General features: G+C 37.6%; 1 protein-coding gene across 3 annotated transcripts; it reads right to left on the bottom strand.

Annotated features, from left to right (window-relative positions):
* Positions 1-3,431: 3,431 nt before the first annotated feature.
* On the bottom strand, positions 3,432-19,490 carry LOC311289984 (uncharacterized protein). 3 transcript variants are annotated; one of them, XM_084408266.1, is made up of 3 exons: positions 19,302-19,466; positions 18,703-18,837; positions 3,432-6,580 (listed from the first exon to the last, which is right to left on the bottom strand). In XM_084408266.1, the coding sequence occupies exons 2-3, from the start codon at positions 18,785-18,787 to the stop codon at positions 5,586-5,588; spliced, it is 1,080 nt and encodes a 359-aa protein (XP_084264392.1). In that variant the 5' UTR covers positions 18,788-18,837; positions 19,302-19,466; the 3' UTR covers positions 3,432-5,585. The 3 variants fall into 3 exon arrangements, with proteins under 3 accessions (XP_084264392.1, XP_084264391.1, XP_084264393.1); XM_084408265.1 differs by having other exon boundaries at positions 3,438-6,580; positions 19,290-19,490; XM_084408267.1 differs by lacking the exon at positions 19,302-19,466 and having other exon boundaries at positions 3,438-6,580; positions 18,703-18,915.
* Between the last annotated feature and the right edge of the window lie 1,437 nt (positions 19,491-20,927).

Below are 20,927 nucleotides of genomic sequence, written 5' to 3'. Positions count from 1 at the left end.
TCTTTGTATAGTGTTGGGCCATTGCATCTCTCTCCAACCGGTTGAGGCCCACCGTGAGCCATGGTTCTGCTTAAGGTTTCTGCCTCTTAAAAATAAGTTTTTCCTTGCCTCTGTTGCCTAGTGCCTGCTTATGGTGGGAATTGTTGGGTCTCTGTTAATAATATTATAAAGAGTACGGTCTAGACCAGGGGTGCCCAATCCTGCTCCTGCTGATCGACTGTCCTGCGCAGTTCATCTCCAACCCTAATCAAACACACCTGAAGCAGGTCTTCAGGATCACTTGAAAATTAATGGCAGGTGTGTCTGATTAGGGTTGGAGATGAACTGCGCAGGACAGTCGATCGGCAGGAGCAGGATTGGGCACCCCTGGTCTAGACCTACTCTGTTTGGAAAGTGCTGTGAGATCACTTTTGTTATGAATTGGTGCTATATAAATAAAATTGAATTGAATTGAAATCGATTCAGGTTATAGATTCTCTGTGTCTTTGACAGTTTGTAAGGGATGTGACACTATTTCTCAATTGGAGTTTCATAATTATAGTGCAACATTTTCTAAAAAGGCACCTCTCCATATAATAATAATAATATAGAATATCCTATAGCTGTTTAGTTGAATGTGACTAGTGACTGTGATGTCCCTTGGCAATGGTTTACATCTTTTTTATGCTCAAACTAATCAGATAAATTCTATGTATATACTTCCTGTGAATTATATTCCTTCATTGATACTTCTGTGATTTATTTTTCTCCAGTAATGAAGGAAGACCAATTATTTGTTAAGCTCATGCTACACAAGTGTTTCTTTTTCTCCTAAACATATCAATCAGATTATCACATAACATATCAACCCCACTGGCAGAGTGAATGTCAGAGCACATGGACGCTGAAGGTACGCAGAGTTGTTTTTATTCTATCTTTAAAAAAATATATAGCATTAAACTTAAGAAGCATAGTTTACTAGATATGTAACTGGTCATTACAAAACACATTTGACCACTGTACACATTATTGAAATAATGAAATGAAATCTTCACCTTTGTGTGATGGTTTAATGTCTTCAAATCAACAGAAACAGCAGATGGCATCCAGATGAAGTCGGTGGAAGAAATATTAGAGGCCATGTGTGAAAATGGTATTTCTTGTAATCGTAATACATTTTGAATGCCAAATGCTACAAATCAGTTTTTGGTATTGCTTAAATTTGAGCTTAATTAAAACTACTGTTCTGAGAAGTGACATTTGACACAAAGAGAAAAGCTCACTTGTTTGAAAATTACAATTTATAGATGCAGTATTTATCCAGGTGACACTAAAGAGCTTTTATAAGGTAGGTATTCTGATCATTTTACACTTTGAATTCGCTGTTGAGATTTAGATGCAAATAATGGTACTGTCTATTTTTAATCAGTGATTTACTAATTAACTATAATTTATAACTAAATGCTGACAAATTGCATTATGAATTTGTAATTAACAACTTAATACAAATGTTGAATCTTATTGTGTTTATGTACATTTGGTGCACAGCAGATGGAAGAAGAGTCCTCAGAAACAGCCACTACTGTGGCCATCGTGATGACTGCAGATGAAGGTATCTTTCCAAATTGTGGTTATTTTTATTTAACCAGGAAGTCCCATTGAGACTAATGAGCTCTTCCTCATAGTAGACCTGGCCAAGACTGGCAGCAGCATAGATAAAACCGATAGTTTCAACACATTACAATACTACAGTAACAACAGATATGGGAACAGAAGCAAAGACAAAACATTTTATAAGGGGAAAAAAATCCACTAGACAGTGACAAAATCAGCCTCCAATTCTTTCATTTTGGATATAACAGCATTTCACTAGATTCACTTTTAAGTCTTTCAAGGGGCAGATTCCAGGCTGAACGAGCAGAATACATAAACACACTTTGTCCAAGCTCTGTACACACATTTGGGACCTAAAGTATAAAAAACATCTTGAGAGTGCAAAGGGTGTTGTCCAGTACATTTCTTTAAAATAAAAACACAGTGATAGGAGGTAAGCAAACCAACAATTGCTTTTTAAACGATTTAACCGTGTACAAGCCTTACGGGTGGCTAGAGCAGCAACTGTATGAGTTATGGCCTTTCAATTAGTAATAAATCATAAACCTGCATCAATGTGAAGTTGAGCTCTGGAAGCAGCTGAAGAACAAAGTGGTGATGAGATTTATGAAATTAAAATTGAGTTACCGCTCTGTCTCAGGTTTGATTTACATCTATTTCTGGAAACCCAGAGTTTTCCTTATTTCAAGGTCACACTAAAGCTGCTTTTTGAAATGGGCCCCAGGAACTCTTCTTTGTTGACCTGGTTGTATCTTATGATTGAGTGTCAGCAAGATCTGAGATGGTGGGTGTCAGTTCTGGTGAATTGATGTGCAATACCCACATTTTCATCGGTTGCAAATGAATTAGCTGCCTTTGAGATGGTGCTTTGAATGTGGTGATGAGTATGATTTCAACTATTGCCAGTCAATAAATTGCAGTTTAAGTCACTTCCGTGTTGGATTCAAGAGAGAGACCAGAAGGTTGCCGCTTGGTCGTGACTAGCGTGCACTGGTTGCTAATTGAACTGGCTGTTTCTTTTATTTTAGTCTAAGAATCAACAGTTGACTCATTGGTTACAAATTCCCAAACAGTTTACATTACTATTAAATATGATAAATTACTTCAATCACTTTGATAATTTAAAATACTTTTAGATTATCGACACTTGATCCACTAATACTAACACTTTATTTCCTCTTCTCTTCTATATCTATTAAAAAAAAAAAAAAAAAAAAAAACTGTGTTAGACTAAACTGTGGAGGGTCATTGCACTTGCACATTGTTGTCTTATTATTAGTCAACTGCTTCTATTGCTTTCCTCATTTGTAAGTCGCTTTGGATAAAAGTGTCTGCTAAGTGATTAAATTTAAATGTACTTTTCGGATGTAACTGTGATTTGATTACCATCTATATAAAATGTAACTATGACAAGATGCAGTTACACATATTTTGTATTTTAAATGCGTAACGTCATTACATGTATTCCGTTACTCCCCAACCCTGACTATACAGAAGTTCATATTGTTTATATTCTGTATTTTACATTTTGGATTTTAACAGTGTTGTTTAATAAAACCATATGATTACTATGATTACATATGATTGTATTTTGAATCATTTTCAAGGCTATGTTGAATTTTTATTGCCAGAACAAAAAATCTGGGTACTTGATTACAAAAATAATCATTAGTGACAGCCCTAGATTAGTGAAAACATTTCAAAATGCTCTTGTGTTGTTTTGAAATTTGTGACTTTCAGTCGAATAAAAGGCTATTTTTCCAGTCATAGATTTAGTTATTGAAGATTTCTGATAATGGTGTGTTACGGCTCTTTTTTTTTTCTTTTTTTTTTTTTTCACTAGGAGGATGACTAAACCACTAAGATAAAAAATAATCAATAATCAAGACAGAAACTACCAACTAATACAAACTTAAAAAGTAATGGCAAGCAGATGAATAACAGTTATATTTGGGAAAGTCATGTGTGGTCTCTCAAGATGATACGAGTATTCATAACATAACACAAATATGCATTTATTATGAACTCAGATAGCAAGCATAACGTTTATATCCGTCATAAGCTGACCCTAGATGAGCAGCCTCTACACATATGGCAATCTCATACAGTATCTCACAAAAGTGAGTACACCCCTCACATTTTAGTATATCTTCTCAATGGACAATACTATGGAAATTAAACTTGGATATATTTTAGAGTAGTCAATGTGCTGCTTGTATAGCGGTACATATTTACTGTCCTCTGAAAATAACTCAACATACAGCCATTATTGTCAAAATAGCTGGCAACAAAAGTGAGTACACCCTAAGTGAACATGTCAAAACTGTGTCCAAAGTGTCAAGATTTTGTGTGAGCACCATTGTTATCTAGCACTGCCTTAATCCTCCTGGGCATAGAGTTCACCAGAGCTGCACATGTTGTTGCTGGGATCCTCTTCCACTCCTCCATAATGACATCACAGAGCTGCTGGCTGTTAGACACATGGTGCTTCTCCACCTTCCGTTTGAGGACACCCCCACAGGTGCTCAATAGAGTTCAGGTCTGGAGACATACTTGGCCACTCAATCACCTTCACCTTCAGCTTCCTCAGCAAGGAAGTTGTCATCTTGGCGGTGTGTTTGGGGTCGTTATCATGCCGTTTGGCCCAGTTTCTGAAGGGAGGGGATCATGTTCTGCTTCAGAATGTCACAGTACATGTTGGAATCCATGTTTCCCTCAATGAAGCACAGCTCCCTGACAAGCGCAGCACTGACAAGCTGACCTTCCGCTTCTGCAACCTCTAAAGCAATGCTGGCAGGACTCATCGTCTGTTTTTTGAAGCCAGACGCACAGCATGAGGACTCAACTTCTTAGATTGACCCTCGCGAGGCCTGTTCCGCGTGGAACCCGTCTTGGAAAACCTCTGTATGACCCTGGCCTGCACAGTAACTCAGTTTCAGGGTGTTACCAATCTTATTATAGCCTAGATCATCTTTCATCATCTTATCATCTCAAAGGCTACTATGCTTGTCCGTGTTGTGCTCAGAGCGCGCGCACAGCATCAATTCAGTTCTCTTTCGTGACTTATCGCGCTTTTAATATTTCTTTTCTCATTCATTCATGTTTTGTTATTAATAACTTTAAACAGAATCAACTGAAATCTGCGCCGATTATCAAAAATACGCCACATTTATAACAATTTTTTTATCGATTGTTTGTTGAAACGATGAGGGTGAGAGACCTTGCGAGCCACATGATTTTTGCCAAAGAGCCAGATGTGGCTTGTGAGCCATTGGTTCCTGACCACTGCCTTAGAGAGTTCTTAGGCATGAGGTGCCATGTTGAACATCCAGTGGTCAGTTTGAGAGAATTGTACTCCTAGCACAAATTTTAACTGCTCTAATACAAGATAAAACAATTTGTATGGTCCTGTCAAGCAGACAAAAACATGAAAATGATGAATAGGACGTGGCTTTGCATGGTTAAACGATGTACAGCTATTATTACTTAAAGTGTATTCATTTTTGTTGCCAGCTATTTTGACAATGATGGCTGTATGTTGAGTTATTTAACAACAGTAAATATATTCTGCTATACAAGCAGCACATTGACTACTCTAAAATATATCCAAGTTTAATTTCTATAGTATTGTCCCTTGAGAAGATAATCTATTAAAATGTTTGCTGAAATGTGAGTGGTGTACTCACTTTCGTGAGATACTGTATAAAGGGTTGTGGAGCTGCAAAGGTTTAAAAGTATAACCTTGGTTGTGCCGTTGTCCCTTTCCTCATTAGATCAGAAACTCAGAACCACAGTGTGTCCACCTGGGGATACTCTTATCCCTCAACACATTTGCATTGTCCCAAGAACACAGTTAAAACAAACAGTGTTTAGATATGCATTCATTTATTTCCAGATATCTTTTAAAAATCCTTAGAGCAGTGTCCTTAACCTGTACAGTCCAATTGTCCAAACCTTTTTAACCTGTCACACTCAGAACTCTACAATGTCTATCATGAATGGGTTTGCAAATGACTTTTCAGGTCTCTTCGGTATGTAAAACGCTCGTCACACTGAAGACACGCAAAGGGCTTTTCTCCAGTGTGAAGTCTCATGTGAGCTTTAAGATTTCCTTTTTGTGAGAAGCTCTTCCCACAGACTTTGCAGGTGTAAGGCGTCCCATCAATGTGACTTTTTGTGTGAAGGCGGAGGCTGGATTTATGATTGAAACCCTTTCCACATTGATGACATTTAAAAGAGTTCTCTCCTGAGTGAGTCATCATGTGGAATGTAAGGCTTATCTTACGTGTGAAACTCTTTCCACACTGAGCACATATGAACGGCTTCTCTCCAGTGTGACTGTTCATGTGATACCTAAGGTTTAGCACTGTTGTGAAGCTCTTTTCACACTTATCACATTTGAATGGCTTTTCTCCAGTGTGAGTTCTCGTGTGGGATTTAAGGGTGTTTTTATGTGTAAAACTCTGTCCACACTGAGTGCATGTGTAAGGTTTTTCTCCAGTGTGAATTCTCATGTGGACTTTAAGGTTTCCTTTTTGATTGAAACTGCTTCCACACTGTTGGCAGGTGAAAGGGTTCACTACTTTGTGAATATTCATGTGGACTACAAGGTTTTGTTTTTTAGTGAAACCTTTTCCACACTGTTTGCAGGTGTAAGGGATCTCTCCAGTGTGGAGCCTTATGTGGGTATTAAGGTTTGATTTTTGGCTGAATTTTTTTCCACACTGTTGGCAGGTGAAAGGCTTCTCTCCAGTGTGAATCCTCATGTGGACTTCAAGGTTTTGTTTTATACTGAAACTCTTTCCACACTGTTCACAGCTGAAATGGCTGTTAGATGTGGTCTTCTGGGCTCTTTTTATCTTTTTATTCTTTGTGGATTTTTTTCCAGTTCTGCGATCATGATGTTTCTCATGCCGATTTTTCTTGTTCCAACTTTTGTCTTCCATTTCATTTAGTTCTTGACTCTCCTCTTTCACTGGCATTAGGTCTAAGGTAACAAAAAAACAAGTTTACACCAGTTTAGTTACACAAAGCAGCAGACATCAAAACCAACATAAGACACGAAAACGTACAGAAAAAAGCAACGAAAGAGGTGATTCAACTCTTCGCACTTAAGTTTCACACTTTCAAGTTGTCTGTTATCAAACCCTTTATCAAACATTGCTTGGCCATGGGAGAACTGGTTTGTTTTCAGGTTCAAAGGCACCACTCCATAAAAATCCCGCACCATCTTTCCTGCACCGGATTATTTTTTATTTAAGGATTTTAATACAAGTTCTTCTTAATTTACTAACAAAAATCTTAATTTGCAAAAATTAAACACTTTAACTTGTTCAAACCTTGAATTATAAAGCACAATCACAAACTTACCATTCATGTACAACACTTTTAGAAACTATGCTTATTAAGATTACATCTTCTAGTGCTATTAGATATTTCGGCAACATAAACCACAACATTCCTCTTGAATTGTTTTTAGAATGGTATTGGCATTATGGAGCAAGAGCTAGCATGGTTTGTCCTGTCTATCTGATTGCTCCAACTTTGCTTATGAAGAGATGGGGTGGGGGTGATAGATGTTACTATGCAACCTTATTGCAGTATTACTGGTATACAGTACATTGAATAAAGAGCTACTGAACATTTTTTTTGTCTTTCTCTGGCACATGGTTTCTTGACTGGCAAGTGAAACCTGTTTTTAATTTTTACTGAATTTATAAACGCATCTCTACATGATGTGAGGTTCTTTATCTCATGAAGCCGCCTCATAATTGACCTATGGCTAAGCCACGCCCCTAAACGCGATGAGCCAATCACAGTGCGCATAGCTAACCCAATACACTCGGACATTCTCTGCTTCCACGTCCATTGAAATGCATTGCAGTTAGTCAGTTTTCATTCGTTTTTGTTTTTTCTTGTCATTTTAAGTTTAAAATGGTCAAACGGTGTGCATGGGATACATGCAACTCCGACACTAGGTATCCTGAGAGGCTGGGCTACGGTGTGTATTTTTTACCCTTTCCCAAGCCACATCTCAACCGAGATAAGTGTCTGCTCTGGATTAAGTTGTGCGGTAACTTAGACCACAACACCAACTAAACGTGGATAAATTAAACAAGGATGTCTACATCTGTTCTAAGGTAAGTCAACAACGTATTTGAACGTTATATTTAACGTAACGTTAGGCTAACGTTAGCCTAGCTTCTAGCTGAACAAAATGGAGTAAGTTATGTTTTTATGTTTCCACTGTTCAATCGCGCCCGCGCCTCTCTCTCTCTGACACACACACACACACACATTTCAGCATTGCAATCTTGACATCGCAGCCTGTTCATTATGCTGCGTTCACACCAAACGCGAATAGAGCGTCAAATTCGCGTGTATCGCGTCTAGTTCGCCGCTTTCGAACAAAATGTTCGAACATTTTGAATCCATCGTCCAAAGCGAATAGGACGCGCGTATAAAGCGAGCGTTTAAAGCGAAAGAGCACCAAACTATAACGTTTACACTGTGACCTGTAAATCTTTGTCTGGAGCTGAAGCTTTTCATCGACCTTCTCAACAATAAAATTATTAATATAACCCTCCAATGCATAGTTAAGGCCCTTTTGGTAACTTCGAGATGATATATAATCTTTCTGTCTCCAAAAATCATCAATTGCCTCCTGTGAAATGTCTCCTACTGTGACAGCTGCCATAGCGCCTGTTACCGAATGTTGACTGTTTGTCTGAGTGAGTGGAGGGGGCGTGGCTTAGCCATAGGTCAATTGTGTAACGCCCCCATTGCTTTCAGCTAATAAAACCAGGAAAATTCAGCAATTTTCTGGTGTTATTTTATGATTGGTTGGAGCAGTCTTCAGCACTTCTGAACATACAGCCTGTGCACAACTCTCCAAGTTAGTGCTGTGTGTGACTGTTTAAATGATGTCAAAGATGGGGTGGCTAGTAATTTTGTGTATTCACACCTGTCTTGTTTGGTTCAATTGAATCGAACTCAGGTTCTTTTGGGCAGAAAAACGAACAGTATTTATATCGTTGTTATCTCTTGAAAACAGCACACGTCCAAATGATCTGACGGCGCGGGCGGGTATAGATATATACATAGATGTCGCCTTGGCTACGGTTTCGTTCCAATGAACTGCAGTAGCGAAGGCGACATCTAGTGTGTACATCTATACCCGCCAGCGGGCGGGTATAGATATATACACTAGATGTCGCTTGGCTACGGTTTCGTTCCAATGAACTGCAGTAGCCAAGGCGACATCTATGTATATATCTATACCCGCCCGCGCCGTCAGATCATTTGGACGTGTGCTGTTTTCAAGAGATAACAGCGATATAAATACTGTTCGTTTTCTCACACAAACCGCTCGTTTCGTGTCTTAGGCCATCAATGTGTACTTATGATGGGGAATTGCTTCATTTGGACGATGGGGAATTGTTTTAATTTGGACTCTGTGCTTGTGTTTTGAGCCAGTGACCATAGACCTGCATTATGACTGACAGACAAGAACGGTTTGACCTAAAAATATCAAAATTGAAACTACTGCGGAAACAAAGACACCTACATCTTGGATGCCCTTGAGGTAAGCTAAAACATATCAAAAATTAATTTCAAAGTGAACTATCCCTTTAACTGCTAAATTTAACCATCATAGAGTGCAAGTTTATAATTTGGATGTGTTTTGTCTTGCCAACTTACACATTCAAACTATTTTAAACGCAGAAGAGGCAAAAATCGGGACTCGCCCGTTATCTGTGATCACAGCCCGCGCGCAGAGAGAGGCGCATTTCAGATATAGCGCTCCAACACCGAACTGATTCCTCTTTTGCGTTTCCTTGCCCTTGAACGGACACATGCACACAAAATTATGTAAAAAAAAACTCATCTAAATACCCGTCTCGGCAAGTATTCTTGAGAAAGATGAGAAAGAAACCGGATGTTTGTCAGTTTTTTTGGTCCGTGTATTCGGTCTTAAAGTGACAGCAGAGACCTAATATTCCTACTGTTGTCTGTCATTAATGTTAACAAAACAACAAAATACAGTGTTCACAAAGATGAAACTATATTTAATTTCTACAGTAAATAAAGTGTTATTTTACATTTAGGCTTAATTATTCATTTCTGTACTTGAATAGGCCTACTACTGTTAGACTTTGTAACTTTATTTAGTATTCATCTCTGCTTGTAATTTGTGTATTTTTTTTTCTTATTTTATTACTGACTGTTCACTTGTTTTTAATAATGTTTGAACTTTTTCAGTTAAGAGCATTCTCTCTTCGCCGCAACCATCTTGCAGCACATCTTCGTCTTCAAAGAAATCCTAATTACAACATTGTATAGATGACACTATCAAAGGATGCTCATACGTTTCTTGATACTCCCTGCTTTTCCCTGCTTGGGAATTTCTGTCCAATGAATGGATGACCATAGCACACGTGTGGTTTTGTTTACAAATTTTGGTTCACTTGCAAAAAAGGCAGTGTGAAAGCGAACCACACACACAAAAAAAAAAAACATTGTTTTTGGTCTGAACCAAAGCAAGTGAACTAGCGGACTTCCCTGGTGTGAATATACCCTTATATTAAATTCTGTCAAGACAGAGGTATTAATTATTGGATTAGAAAAACCCACACAAGATCTCACTGTATGTGTGGTTTTCAACAGGTAAAAACATGGATGTTGCGTTGACAGCAATCTTTCCTTTTATATTACATTTCTAGAACAGTTTTCTTCCACCTTAGAAATGTTGCAATGGTCAATAAATAAGCTCTAGTTGTTCAAAATGCAGCGGCTAGAGTGTTTATTAGATGCAATAATCCACTGAATACTAATTAGGGTCCATATTAGGGTGAGAATTCTGCTAAATACACATCAAGCTTTGAATGCTCAAAACTTATGCAATCTTCTACTGTTACAGACATGTGCCGGTATACGGTAGGATGAGGATGTGACTGGATTTTGTGCTCTGGCAATTAATAGGATCATTAGAACTTCGATGTAATTTGAACAGATCAGCAAATGTCATATGTTTTTTATTTTTAAATGTTTTTGCAGCACTGGGCATTGTAACTAATCACATGTTTCTTTTGAGCTTATCAACGCAATGGCCAATCAGATACGTTTAGTCACTGGTGAAGGCACCAGAGTTTTATTTGGTGCATGCTTACTGGCTGGGCACAAACATAAGGAAGAAAATCAGTACAAACACAATAGGGTTTGAACCCCTAGTTAAGTCACATATTTCAGGAACAGTCTTGGCTGTGCTTGCTCTAATTTAGCAACAGCCACAAAGAAAATCCAAACAAAGCCACAACATTACCGTTCCCTTAATCCTAAATAAACATTGGCATATGATTTCAAGTGATCCTAAATTATCAGGTGTTTTTAAAAATGGTCCGAAATTAGTCTTTAAACGTCAAAACAATCTTCGTGACTTGCTTGTTAAATCATCGTCAGGTAAAAAACAAGGTATTCCAACTCTTTCTCCAGATAATTATAGGTGTGGTAAGTGTGCTTTTACACACAAATGTAAATCGTTTAGTCATCCACGGACTGGTCGTGATAATCCGATACGGGGTACCATTACCTGTGCTTCTACTCATGTTATTTATCTAATTCGTTGTCCTTGTGGTCTTGCATACGTGGGTATTCAGACAATTACGCACTCGCATTAGTGAGCATCGCAGTAATATTCGAACTGGAGATATGCGCGGTCCTATAGCGTCTCATTTTAGACAAGTAGGCCATAACGTCAGTGTTTTGCAGTACATTGGTATAGAAAAGGTAACAAAACCCTCAAGAGGAGGAGATTATGATAAGAAATTATTACAGAGGGAGTGTTTTTGGATTTATACCTTAAATACTTTGTCACCTTTAGGGTTGAATGAGGATTTTGATATTAAGGCATTTTTATAATGTTTTTTTTTTCTTCATGTGTGTGTATGTGTAGTGTATATGTGTATATTTGCATATATGTATATTATTATAAAAAATTTTTTTTTTTTTGTAACTGGGATTTGTCACATGAGCTGTATTTGTCACATGACATACATGACACATGATTCTTGTCACATGATTTCTTGGGTGTGCCTGATTAAGGTGATCACCTGTGTCTATTTAAAGTTGTCTTTACTATTACATTAACATTGAGCCTGATGAAGACCTGAGGGTCGAAACGTTGCCTTAATAAACTCTTTTGGAGCAGTAATTTTCAGTGTGCGGACTTCACACTTCTTTACTTTTTTTTATAAATGGATGATCGTCACCTTCAACAGCAGACTCGGCGACAGTTGATGCATGCATCTCTATGGTAACATGATACACTGATGACACTGATGATACACTGATACACTTAAACTGGAATGTCACTGTTTCTGTCACTGCGCACCCGCACACACACACACACACACACACACACACACACACACACACACACACACACACACACACATCACTTTTGAAGTAAAATTGAAAATTGAGGATGCAGTGCATCGTGATATCGAATTGAACTGAATCGATGACATAATAAATCGCAATCGAACCGAACCGTGAGACCAGTGTAGGTTCACACCCCTACCATGTATCGGGCAAATCATTTGATGGTTTGTGTGTACAGTTACTATGCAAAAACTATTTTAGAAGAGATAAAAAGCAAGATTTTGCAAGAGATGTGATGTTTTGCATGTAGTGTTGCTTTCGTCAACGAATAAAAATAAACAAACCTTTATCACGTGACAAAAACGAGACGAGACAACGTAAATGCTGGTCATGTGACGATAACTATAATTAAATGTATAATGCAATATTGTTGATGAATAAAAACGAGACTAAATGTGGTTTACAAAATAAAAACTATGCTAAAATGTCTCTTCATTTTCATTGACCAAAACGAGACGAAATGTTATTTCATCTCGTTTAGTCGCATTATTATTATTTTGCAGTATTTCTGTTTCCCGTGGCTCACTTCAGGGGCTGCATCAGGTCGCACTGCGCAGACGCAGGCGACGTCACTTCCTCAAGCCCCACTCGCGGCATTATTTAGAAGATGCAGCTGCGGTGAGTTAGCGTAAACGACAACAAACAAAGTTAAGTCTGACGCCCGTTTCACATACTCTGTGTGCAGTGCGTATGCGGTGCAGAAGCAGCACGCTCTATAGTGCTTTCACATATGCTGCGTTTGCAGTGCGTAACTGATCCACGGCTGTACCACAAACACATACTCACTATATTTATTTAAAATCCAGAAGTTATCAGCTATTTTTTTTTTTTTTTATTATTCTCTTTGTACACATATATACTCTTTAATAGACATTCACTTTTAAAGCACAATTTAAACAACATATTCAATGCACTACTTCTATATAGATTTATAAGCAAGTGGTAAAATATTTAGCCATGTAGTTATTAAAATCGCAAACATTTTAAATTAAAACTTAATTGACAAAAACAGCCAACTATCATGCCTTTTCTTTTGCATTTAAATTTTAATACAATAACTCTTGGATGTCACAAAGAACTTGTTTTTCAACCTCCACGAATGAGACGAGTGTTACTTTTCTGTTCGCTATTTTTGGCTATTTTTCCATAGTGGTACACTATATTGACTGGGTTAAATAGAATTGCATTACTAAAAAGAGACTAAAATACAATTTTCATTGACTAAAACTAGACTAAATGTCATCAGTGTTCGTCGACTAAAACTAGACGAAAATAGTCATGGATAATTCTGACTAAAATAAGACTAAAATGCTCAGACTTTTAGTCGACTGAAACTTGAGTAGACAAAAAAAAAAAAAAAAATGTGAGAGTATGAATGTGACTAAAACTAATAAAAACTAAAATGACAGCTTGACACAAACACTAGACTAAAACTAAAATTAAAACAGTCCACCAAAAACAACACTATTTGCATGTTGTGTGCATGTTTTGTGTAGAGTTTAGAGAAATGGAGCCATAGTTTCATAAATGCAGTACTGAGACTGCTCTCATTATTGTTACAAATGATTTGCTCGTCATCTGATCTCTCTATTAGTGTTACTGGATCGTAGTGAAGCATTTGATCCCATCAACCACAACATTATTTTGAAAAATGATGTTGGCATTAGTGGAATTGCATTAGCATGGTTTAAATCATACTTATCTGACCGTTATCAGTTTGTAGCAGTAAATGAAGAGATGTCTTATCGATCACAAGTTCAGTATGGCGTACCACAGGGCTCAGTACTAGGACCGTTGCTTTTCACTCTGTACATGCTACCCTTGGGAGATATCATTAGGAAACATGGAATTAGTTTTCACTGTTATGCTGATGATACTCAGCTCTATATTTCTTCACGCCCTGACAAAACTTACCAATTCAAAAAATTGATGCATAATTGATGTACAAAATTGGACGACTAATAATTTTCTACTACTTAATTGAAAATACAGAGGTTTTAATTATTATACCAAAAAAAACCACATGTTGTAACCAAATGTTGTAATTTAGATATTTTTTTTAAGATGGAAAAATGTGGTTTTACAGATGGTAGACATGTGGCTTTCAAATGAAAGATTGGTATCAAAGAGCACAACCACATTCCTAACTGACGACGAAGACTTGACAGAGCAGCCATCAAGTGTTAGACAGTTCTGTCAGAACAGTTAGTTGGATATTATTTCATGACCTCAAGGCTAGATTATTGTAATGCTCTACTGGGTGGTTGCACTGCACGTAACCTAATGAAAAATTTGATATAATTAATTTATTTGTGTGTTAAATAAGAGGCAACCTGGCGCTTAATTGTATTGTTTTTGAAATCATGCTGAGTGCTGGTTTCGGCTGTTATCAGTGGAGGAAGGCACCAGTGTTCTCTTGGCGCTCATGTCTTCACACAGACGAGCACTATAATCCGTCACTTAATGCTGTTGCGGAGACACTCTATTTGTTTCCAGGGAGATCACAAAACAAATTGAACACAAACATGTTCCTGCTCTTGATATACAATCACTGATGAACATCTTTTTTTTTTTTCACTGGCCCCCACCACAAAAAAAATTAAAAGCAGTTAAGCCCTGTTCACACTGCCAGCAACTTGTCTCAGTAATTTAAGTTGTTTGTGGGCGTACCCTCTTATGTTATTGGTAGACTGCTTGTCTGGACATATGTTTAGAAAGTGAGATCACAAAATGAAATTATAAATTACACATTTAAGGGTATGTTCTACACAATGTATTCAACTGAAAATGGAAAACTTTCTATGCATTTTGGCTGTTCATTTACACAACAAGCGTTCGGGGGCCATGAAAACACAAGCTTTTGAAAACAATGCCTTTACTGTCTCTGTGAAAACAACAAATATGTGAATTTGTGAAAACAGAGGCGTCATGCGCATTAAGTGTTTATTCGTGCTTCTTGACAAAGCGACATCGCCAACTACTGGCCTGGCATGCATAATACAGCCATGTTGCCAACTTAGCTCCTTTGTCTCTATTTTTAGAGACTTTTCAGACCCAACTTTTCAGCAACTTTTTGGACAAAATTTAGTAACCTCCATATGTTGCCAGTAATGTCCTGCGAGCACGAGGTCTTGCTTTCTCCCTGCCATCTCTCTCCCTGTTCAGTGAATGGCTGAGAGGAGCAGCAGCACTTTCATCTGTTGAGCGCACGGCTGCTGACAGACGTGAATGTTTTTCCACGGACCTATCTGCTTCTCTTTTGTTTTATATTTAAAGAATTTAGTTTGACCATTTTAATTTCCATTTCTTTTTTTGTGCTTATCACTACATACTCACTATCACAGAGCTTTAGTTCATTTCCGAACTCTCTCAATTCTGATAATTTTACACATATAAAAAGTGTAGTCTTTCACTAGCTACTCGTTCTATTGTCTGACAAAAATATAGGAACTGAGAACAGCTCTATTGGACACTCGGCTATATTATATTATATTATATTACAGTATGTGAGCATGAATTTGGAGAGAAAACACCCAAGTAGGGCGCAAGTACGCCGCGATGACGTCATTAATATGCTAATTGACACATGGCGTCATCCAGCGACATTTAGTGACTTTCTGGGAAGGTGTTTGAAAATGAAAATAGTTGGCAACACTGAATACAGCCTATTTAGTCATTTTCGCAGATCCGTGTGAACAGGGATTGTTTTGACAATGTTGTCGTCTGTTTTTAGTACATTGCTGTTGTGTAAAAAATTCCCTTAGACGGATCCATTACAGACAAAAAACCCTCTCAGACAGCATGCAAATGGGTCAATGACATGGCATGTCAATTCTGGGGTCCAAAACATATTCTGGCGTCCTAAGCCATTCATAATATTAAAAATGTATACATTTTTAAATGCACTTCATTAAGTGACTCAACTTCCCCCTCTTTAATTACTCATGTGAGAATTTATTATAAATAATTAATCTTTAAGGAACTATTGTGCTCAAAAGTCCCAAAATGTCATTCCGGGTAACTGTCCCGGCTTAAAATCTGAATATAAAAATACGACAAAAATGTAACAAATATAAATAAAAGTATTTAAAATCTACTTGATGGTTTCAACGATACCTACAAATATAGTGATAATGTATCAGTAACAAGCAAACTTGAAATATTAATCGAAATAGGTTCACACTCCTATAAACATTCCTATAAACTAAACGCGTAATACGCATGTGCATGCCATCAGCGTTCTCACAGGTTCGCGTTTTTAAAGTTTGCGCAGAGAGAACTAAAGGGTTTTCTGTTAGAACGGTATCGTGTTAGCGGCCCCTTAAGTTAATAACTAATGATCTTTGCGACGGAAGTGAATCAATCAAAACTAACTTTAGCTGGACAATAACTTTATTCTAGAGCTGCTGTAAAGCCAAAACAATCTCTGTTACTTTAATTTCCTATTATCACTGTAAAGCTGCTTTGAAACAATCTATATTGTTAAAAGCGCTATATAAATGAAGGTGACTTGACTTGACTCATTTGAAATAAGCCTAAGGGTCTTAACTTGCACCCAGAGCAATTGACTTCGTACACCGACACATGTATCATTCCTATTTTGCACCCGACGCACAGCGGACTTTTCCCACCACAGTCGGTAAATTAGGGAATGAACTTGCGCCCCCGGGGGCGGTTCAGCGAAAAGAGGAGGCGTGTTCCGGCGCAAACGTTCCCTGGTGCTATTTTGCAGTTTCAGAAAACAATTCCGCCACTGACCAGGAGAAACCTCGTCTAAAGTCAGTGGCATGTTATTCAGATGCTATTTTAAGGGTGCATGCTTGGCCATAATGTAGCGTGTGCACAACACGCATACACTTTGCTTCTCTCATCTACACAGACGCAGCAGTTGACATTTTTGCAAACCATACATAAATACAAGGAAAATATTCCACACGAGGGAAATCATTGTGGTGTCCATGAAGATGTGAAAAAATAGGTATAAATCTAGATTACACATTTACCCAAATTATTATATGCCTGTTTAAGCGAAGCTAATTTGGGTGGGGTTCTCCCATCCCCAATGTCACTTCTCTGTCTTTTACGGTCCTGGCGAGAACGTCGGTCTCCTCGGCTGTGAACCACTCCTGGCATGCGCCTGGCAAATCCGCCATTATAATAGCAATCCACCATGGAACAAGTGCGCCTGCTTTTAAAGGGAATGTGAGATGTCGCTCTGATTGGTTTATTGCATATTACGCCCAAACTAGAGTTCTCAACGGGCCTGAAAATAACAACCCGACCCGACCCGGCCCGTGGCTTTTAAAGCCCGGACCCGATGTAACCCGACACATCAACATGAATTATCTGTCCGAACCCGGCCCGCGGCCCGACGCCGCGTCGGATTTTTTTTTTCTCATACACGTATTATCATGACCAGCAGACGGAAATTCAAATCAACCTTTAATGTTCACGCGTTTTAACAATACAAACAACTGAAACAATAAACTTTAAATATATAAATAGGCTGTAGTAGCGACGGTGAATTCACCTGAGGCAAGTTTACTTTTCACCAACTCCGTCTTCTTCTCCAGGCTAAAGGCGTGCACGCAGCGGCGTCAGGTCTGCCCCCGCCCCTCTCCGTGATGCGCTTGCACGCAGCAGCCAGACTTTCTTTACGGTGAACAGCAGCGATGATTAATAAATGTTTTTTTTTTTTTTTCACTGACTGGAAAAGATTAAGCCCGAGGTCCGACCCGACCCGAGTCATTTGATTATATTTTCGACCCGAACCCGCGGGTCCCGTCGGGTTTGTCGGGCCGACCCGACCCGTTGAGAACTCTAGCCCAAACCACACCTATGAGTAATGTAGCTACTTCAGACCAACCCATTTTAGATTTGCGCGGGGGCGCATGAGTCATTTACCCCGCCGGGAAAATAACTTGCGTTTCGTGTTTGATACTTGCGTTTCAGATCGTTAAAATAGGGCCCTAAATGTTTTAGCTGTATAATGTGTTGGACTATAACCTTGGCCATTGTTTATTAAGCATTATAATTGTACAGATTTACTGTAAATTTTACAGATTTTTAAATCATTAAAGACTTGTCAGTGTCTCTTTGTTTCAAGTTTGAGTGTTAGAAAGAAAAATTATACTGAGGATGGTTTTTATGGCAATCCTGAAAAATATTGCAGAATGTCCTTCCGTCAAACAGCATGTCATTCCAGCTAACAATGACACGGGCAATTAATTTAACCCATATTTTTGTGTTAGATTACACAATTCTGTTTTTTGTTGAGTTAATGATAAAACAAGTTTTATTTACTTTATTGAATTTTGAGTTATCAGCAGCCAAAAATGAGCCCATGTCTATATGAAATCCCAAATTGATTATATTAATTGTGATTAAAATGTAGTTTTCCGAGCACTAATTGTTTGTTGAGCTCCAATTATGGAGATCAGTACATTTGTATATGCCAACAATGGTAGAAATGTAATTAATTAAAAAATTCATCACGTTACCCAGTAATGACATTTTCATGGGGAAAAAGATCTGATTCAACACAAAAAATGGCTAATTAGATTAGATTAGATTCAATTTTATTGTATGTAATTACATTCTTGAAATGTGTACATCATTGCATTACATACACAACACTCTAATAAGTATAGAAAGTCCTAAAAGACCAACCTGTTTGTTCCTCAGTTTCTTCTTGTTTCACTCTGAATGTTTCTTCAATCTTCATGTCTTCACTCTCCTCTTTAATAAACGCCATCTTTATAATAGTGTGTCACATGGATCTCAGTCGCTTCACCAGGAGTTTTTCTGTGTGTTTCGACAAACTGTCATTATTAAGATGAGAATAATTCAACATAGTTCAACAGTTCAGTGCACTGGTAAGAGTCTGTCAGAGTGAGCAAAAAAAAAAAAAAAAACACTAGTACAAATAATAATAATTAAAAAAATATATACAGACACTTCATATTTACTTAAGATTTATATTTGCTACTTAATGGCTTTTATATTATATTTAATAGATGACACTTTTATCAAAACATTTGCTATTGGTTAGTAAAAGCTGTCATTACAAATGTTTAGTGTTCTGGTTGCATTTACAGTTTTAACCAGCAAGTGTAAATATATAGTCATAGCAAACATTCACTGAATCTTGATTAGGAGATTCAAAAAGTTACGTTTCTCTCATCACTACTTGCCAGTGACTGAATTCGTGTTTACAATAAACTGATTGACGATATAGGGAGCTAAATGAGACGCACCTTTTCTGTTACCCATGTGTGGATGAGCTTTACACATAAAAATAACTTTAATTAACGCTAGATAAAGCATGTTAATGTTGTGTTCAATAAGAAGTAATTTATCGCTTGTATCGATTTAAACGGCTTAAACGCTTATAAACACAAACCCGTGTTCAGATAAATCTCAACAAACGCAGGGATACGGCGCAGCTTTATGACGTCATACCGCCACGCCAACATAAAAGCCCTATTCACACACTGTCGTTTAAAATCATAAAACGTACACACACACACACACACACACACATATATATAAATATATATGTAAATATATAAATATGTGTGTGTGTGTGTGTGTGTGTGTGTGTGTGTGTGTGTGTGTGTGTGTGTGTGTATATATATATATACACACACACACATATAATCACTGAGGCTGTGTAAATGGCAAAACTGTAATGTTTGTGTGCAGAAACCATTATCCCTGTATTAAAATGTAAATAGTGACATGAGTCAAAAAATAATGTGTGTTCATAAATAATATTTTATGGCTACATTTCAGTATTGAAATGTTTTTCTAATATTAAAATGTAGACCTATAAAGTTAAATTAGTATAAAAAATACTTTGGCAAAAAATGTCTAACAATTATGTCCCATGAATCAGTAGAAGATAAATAAAAGAAGCAATAAAAATTACAAATGTAGATATAATCATTCAGCACGAAAAAGTATCAAAGTAACAGTTCAATCTAATTAAAATTAAGCACTTTTTTTTTTTTTACAGCTTTTTAATGAAAGATAGTAAAGTCAAGTCTCAGGTGTCAAGGGTCATTTGTGTGAGTTGCTGCCTACTGTAGCAGGAATAGTTATAGCCATGCCCTGCATGATTTAAGGAACCAATCGGGGCTGACCACAAGGGCTTCAGGTGATTTCCGAGAGTGCATTCATTTGAATGTTTGATGGCTTGTGGGAACTTTCGGAGTGCGAATTTGCTTTCACTGCCTGGCCCTGGAGCATATACTGGGCTTTTTCTGCGTCATCTCTGCTGCGGGAAGAGCAAGTGTGCACATTTTTACGGGGTTGAGTGGCATGGCGTGTATGATGGCCGTATGCAACTGCCAATAGACGAGCAGGCACCTTAGTCCGGGCTTCTCCTTGCCCTCTTTTGTCTTTCATAGTTTTAGTGTAATTTTAGTCGACGAAAAGTCATAGCATTTTTTGTCAACTTTTAGTCATTACTTTTAGTCAAACTGCAGTTACCGACTTTAATTTTGGTATCTATTTTAAATGTAGTCTTTGGACAAATTTCATTATAATGTTTCTCTCTAGGCCAATTCAATTAAGCTTATGAGAAATTTGAATCAAGTTAACAGGCTGTATTGACATTGCACTCTTTAGCAGTGGCACTTGTGCAATTTTACATATCCCTTTACCTTAATTCAGTGGTTCTCCCATTTTTTAGAGCGCCGTACCCCCTGAGGCATTTAACGTCCTTCTGTGTACCACCTCTCTTCCACTTAGACTCTGTCACACCTTTTCCATTAAGGGACAATATTTGCCCCTTTTAATCGATTTTTCCAGGTCATGTTTTACCTTTTTTAAATAAATAATGCTTTAAATAAAACTATGTTCAATAAATATGCAATGATGGCAAAAACAAA

This window comes from Rutilus rutilus (assembly GCF_951802725.1).
Source record: "Rutilus rutilus genome assembly, chromosome: 4".
NCBI classification, from domain to species: Eukaryota; Metazoa; Chordata; class Actinopteri; order Cypriniformes; family Leuciscidae; genus Rutilus; species Rutilus rutilus.
This window is presented reverse-complemented; position numbering and strand designations above follow the sequence as displayed.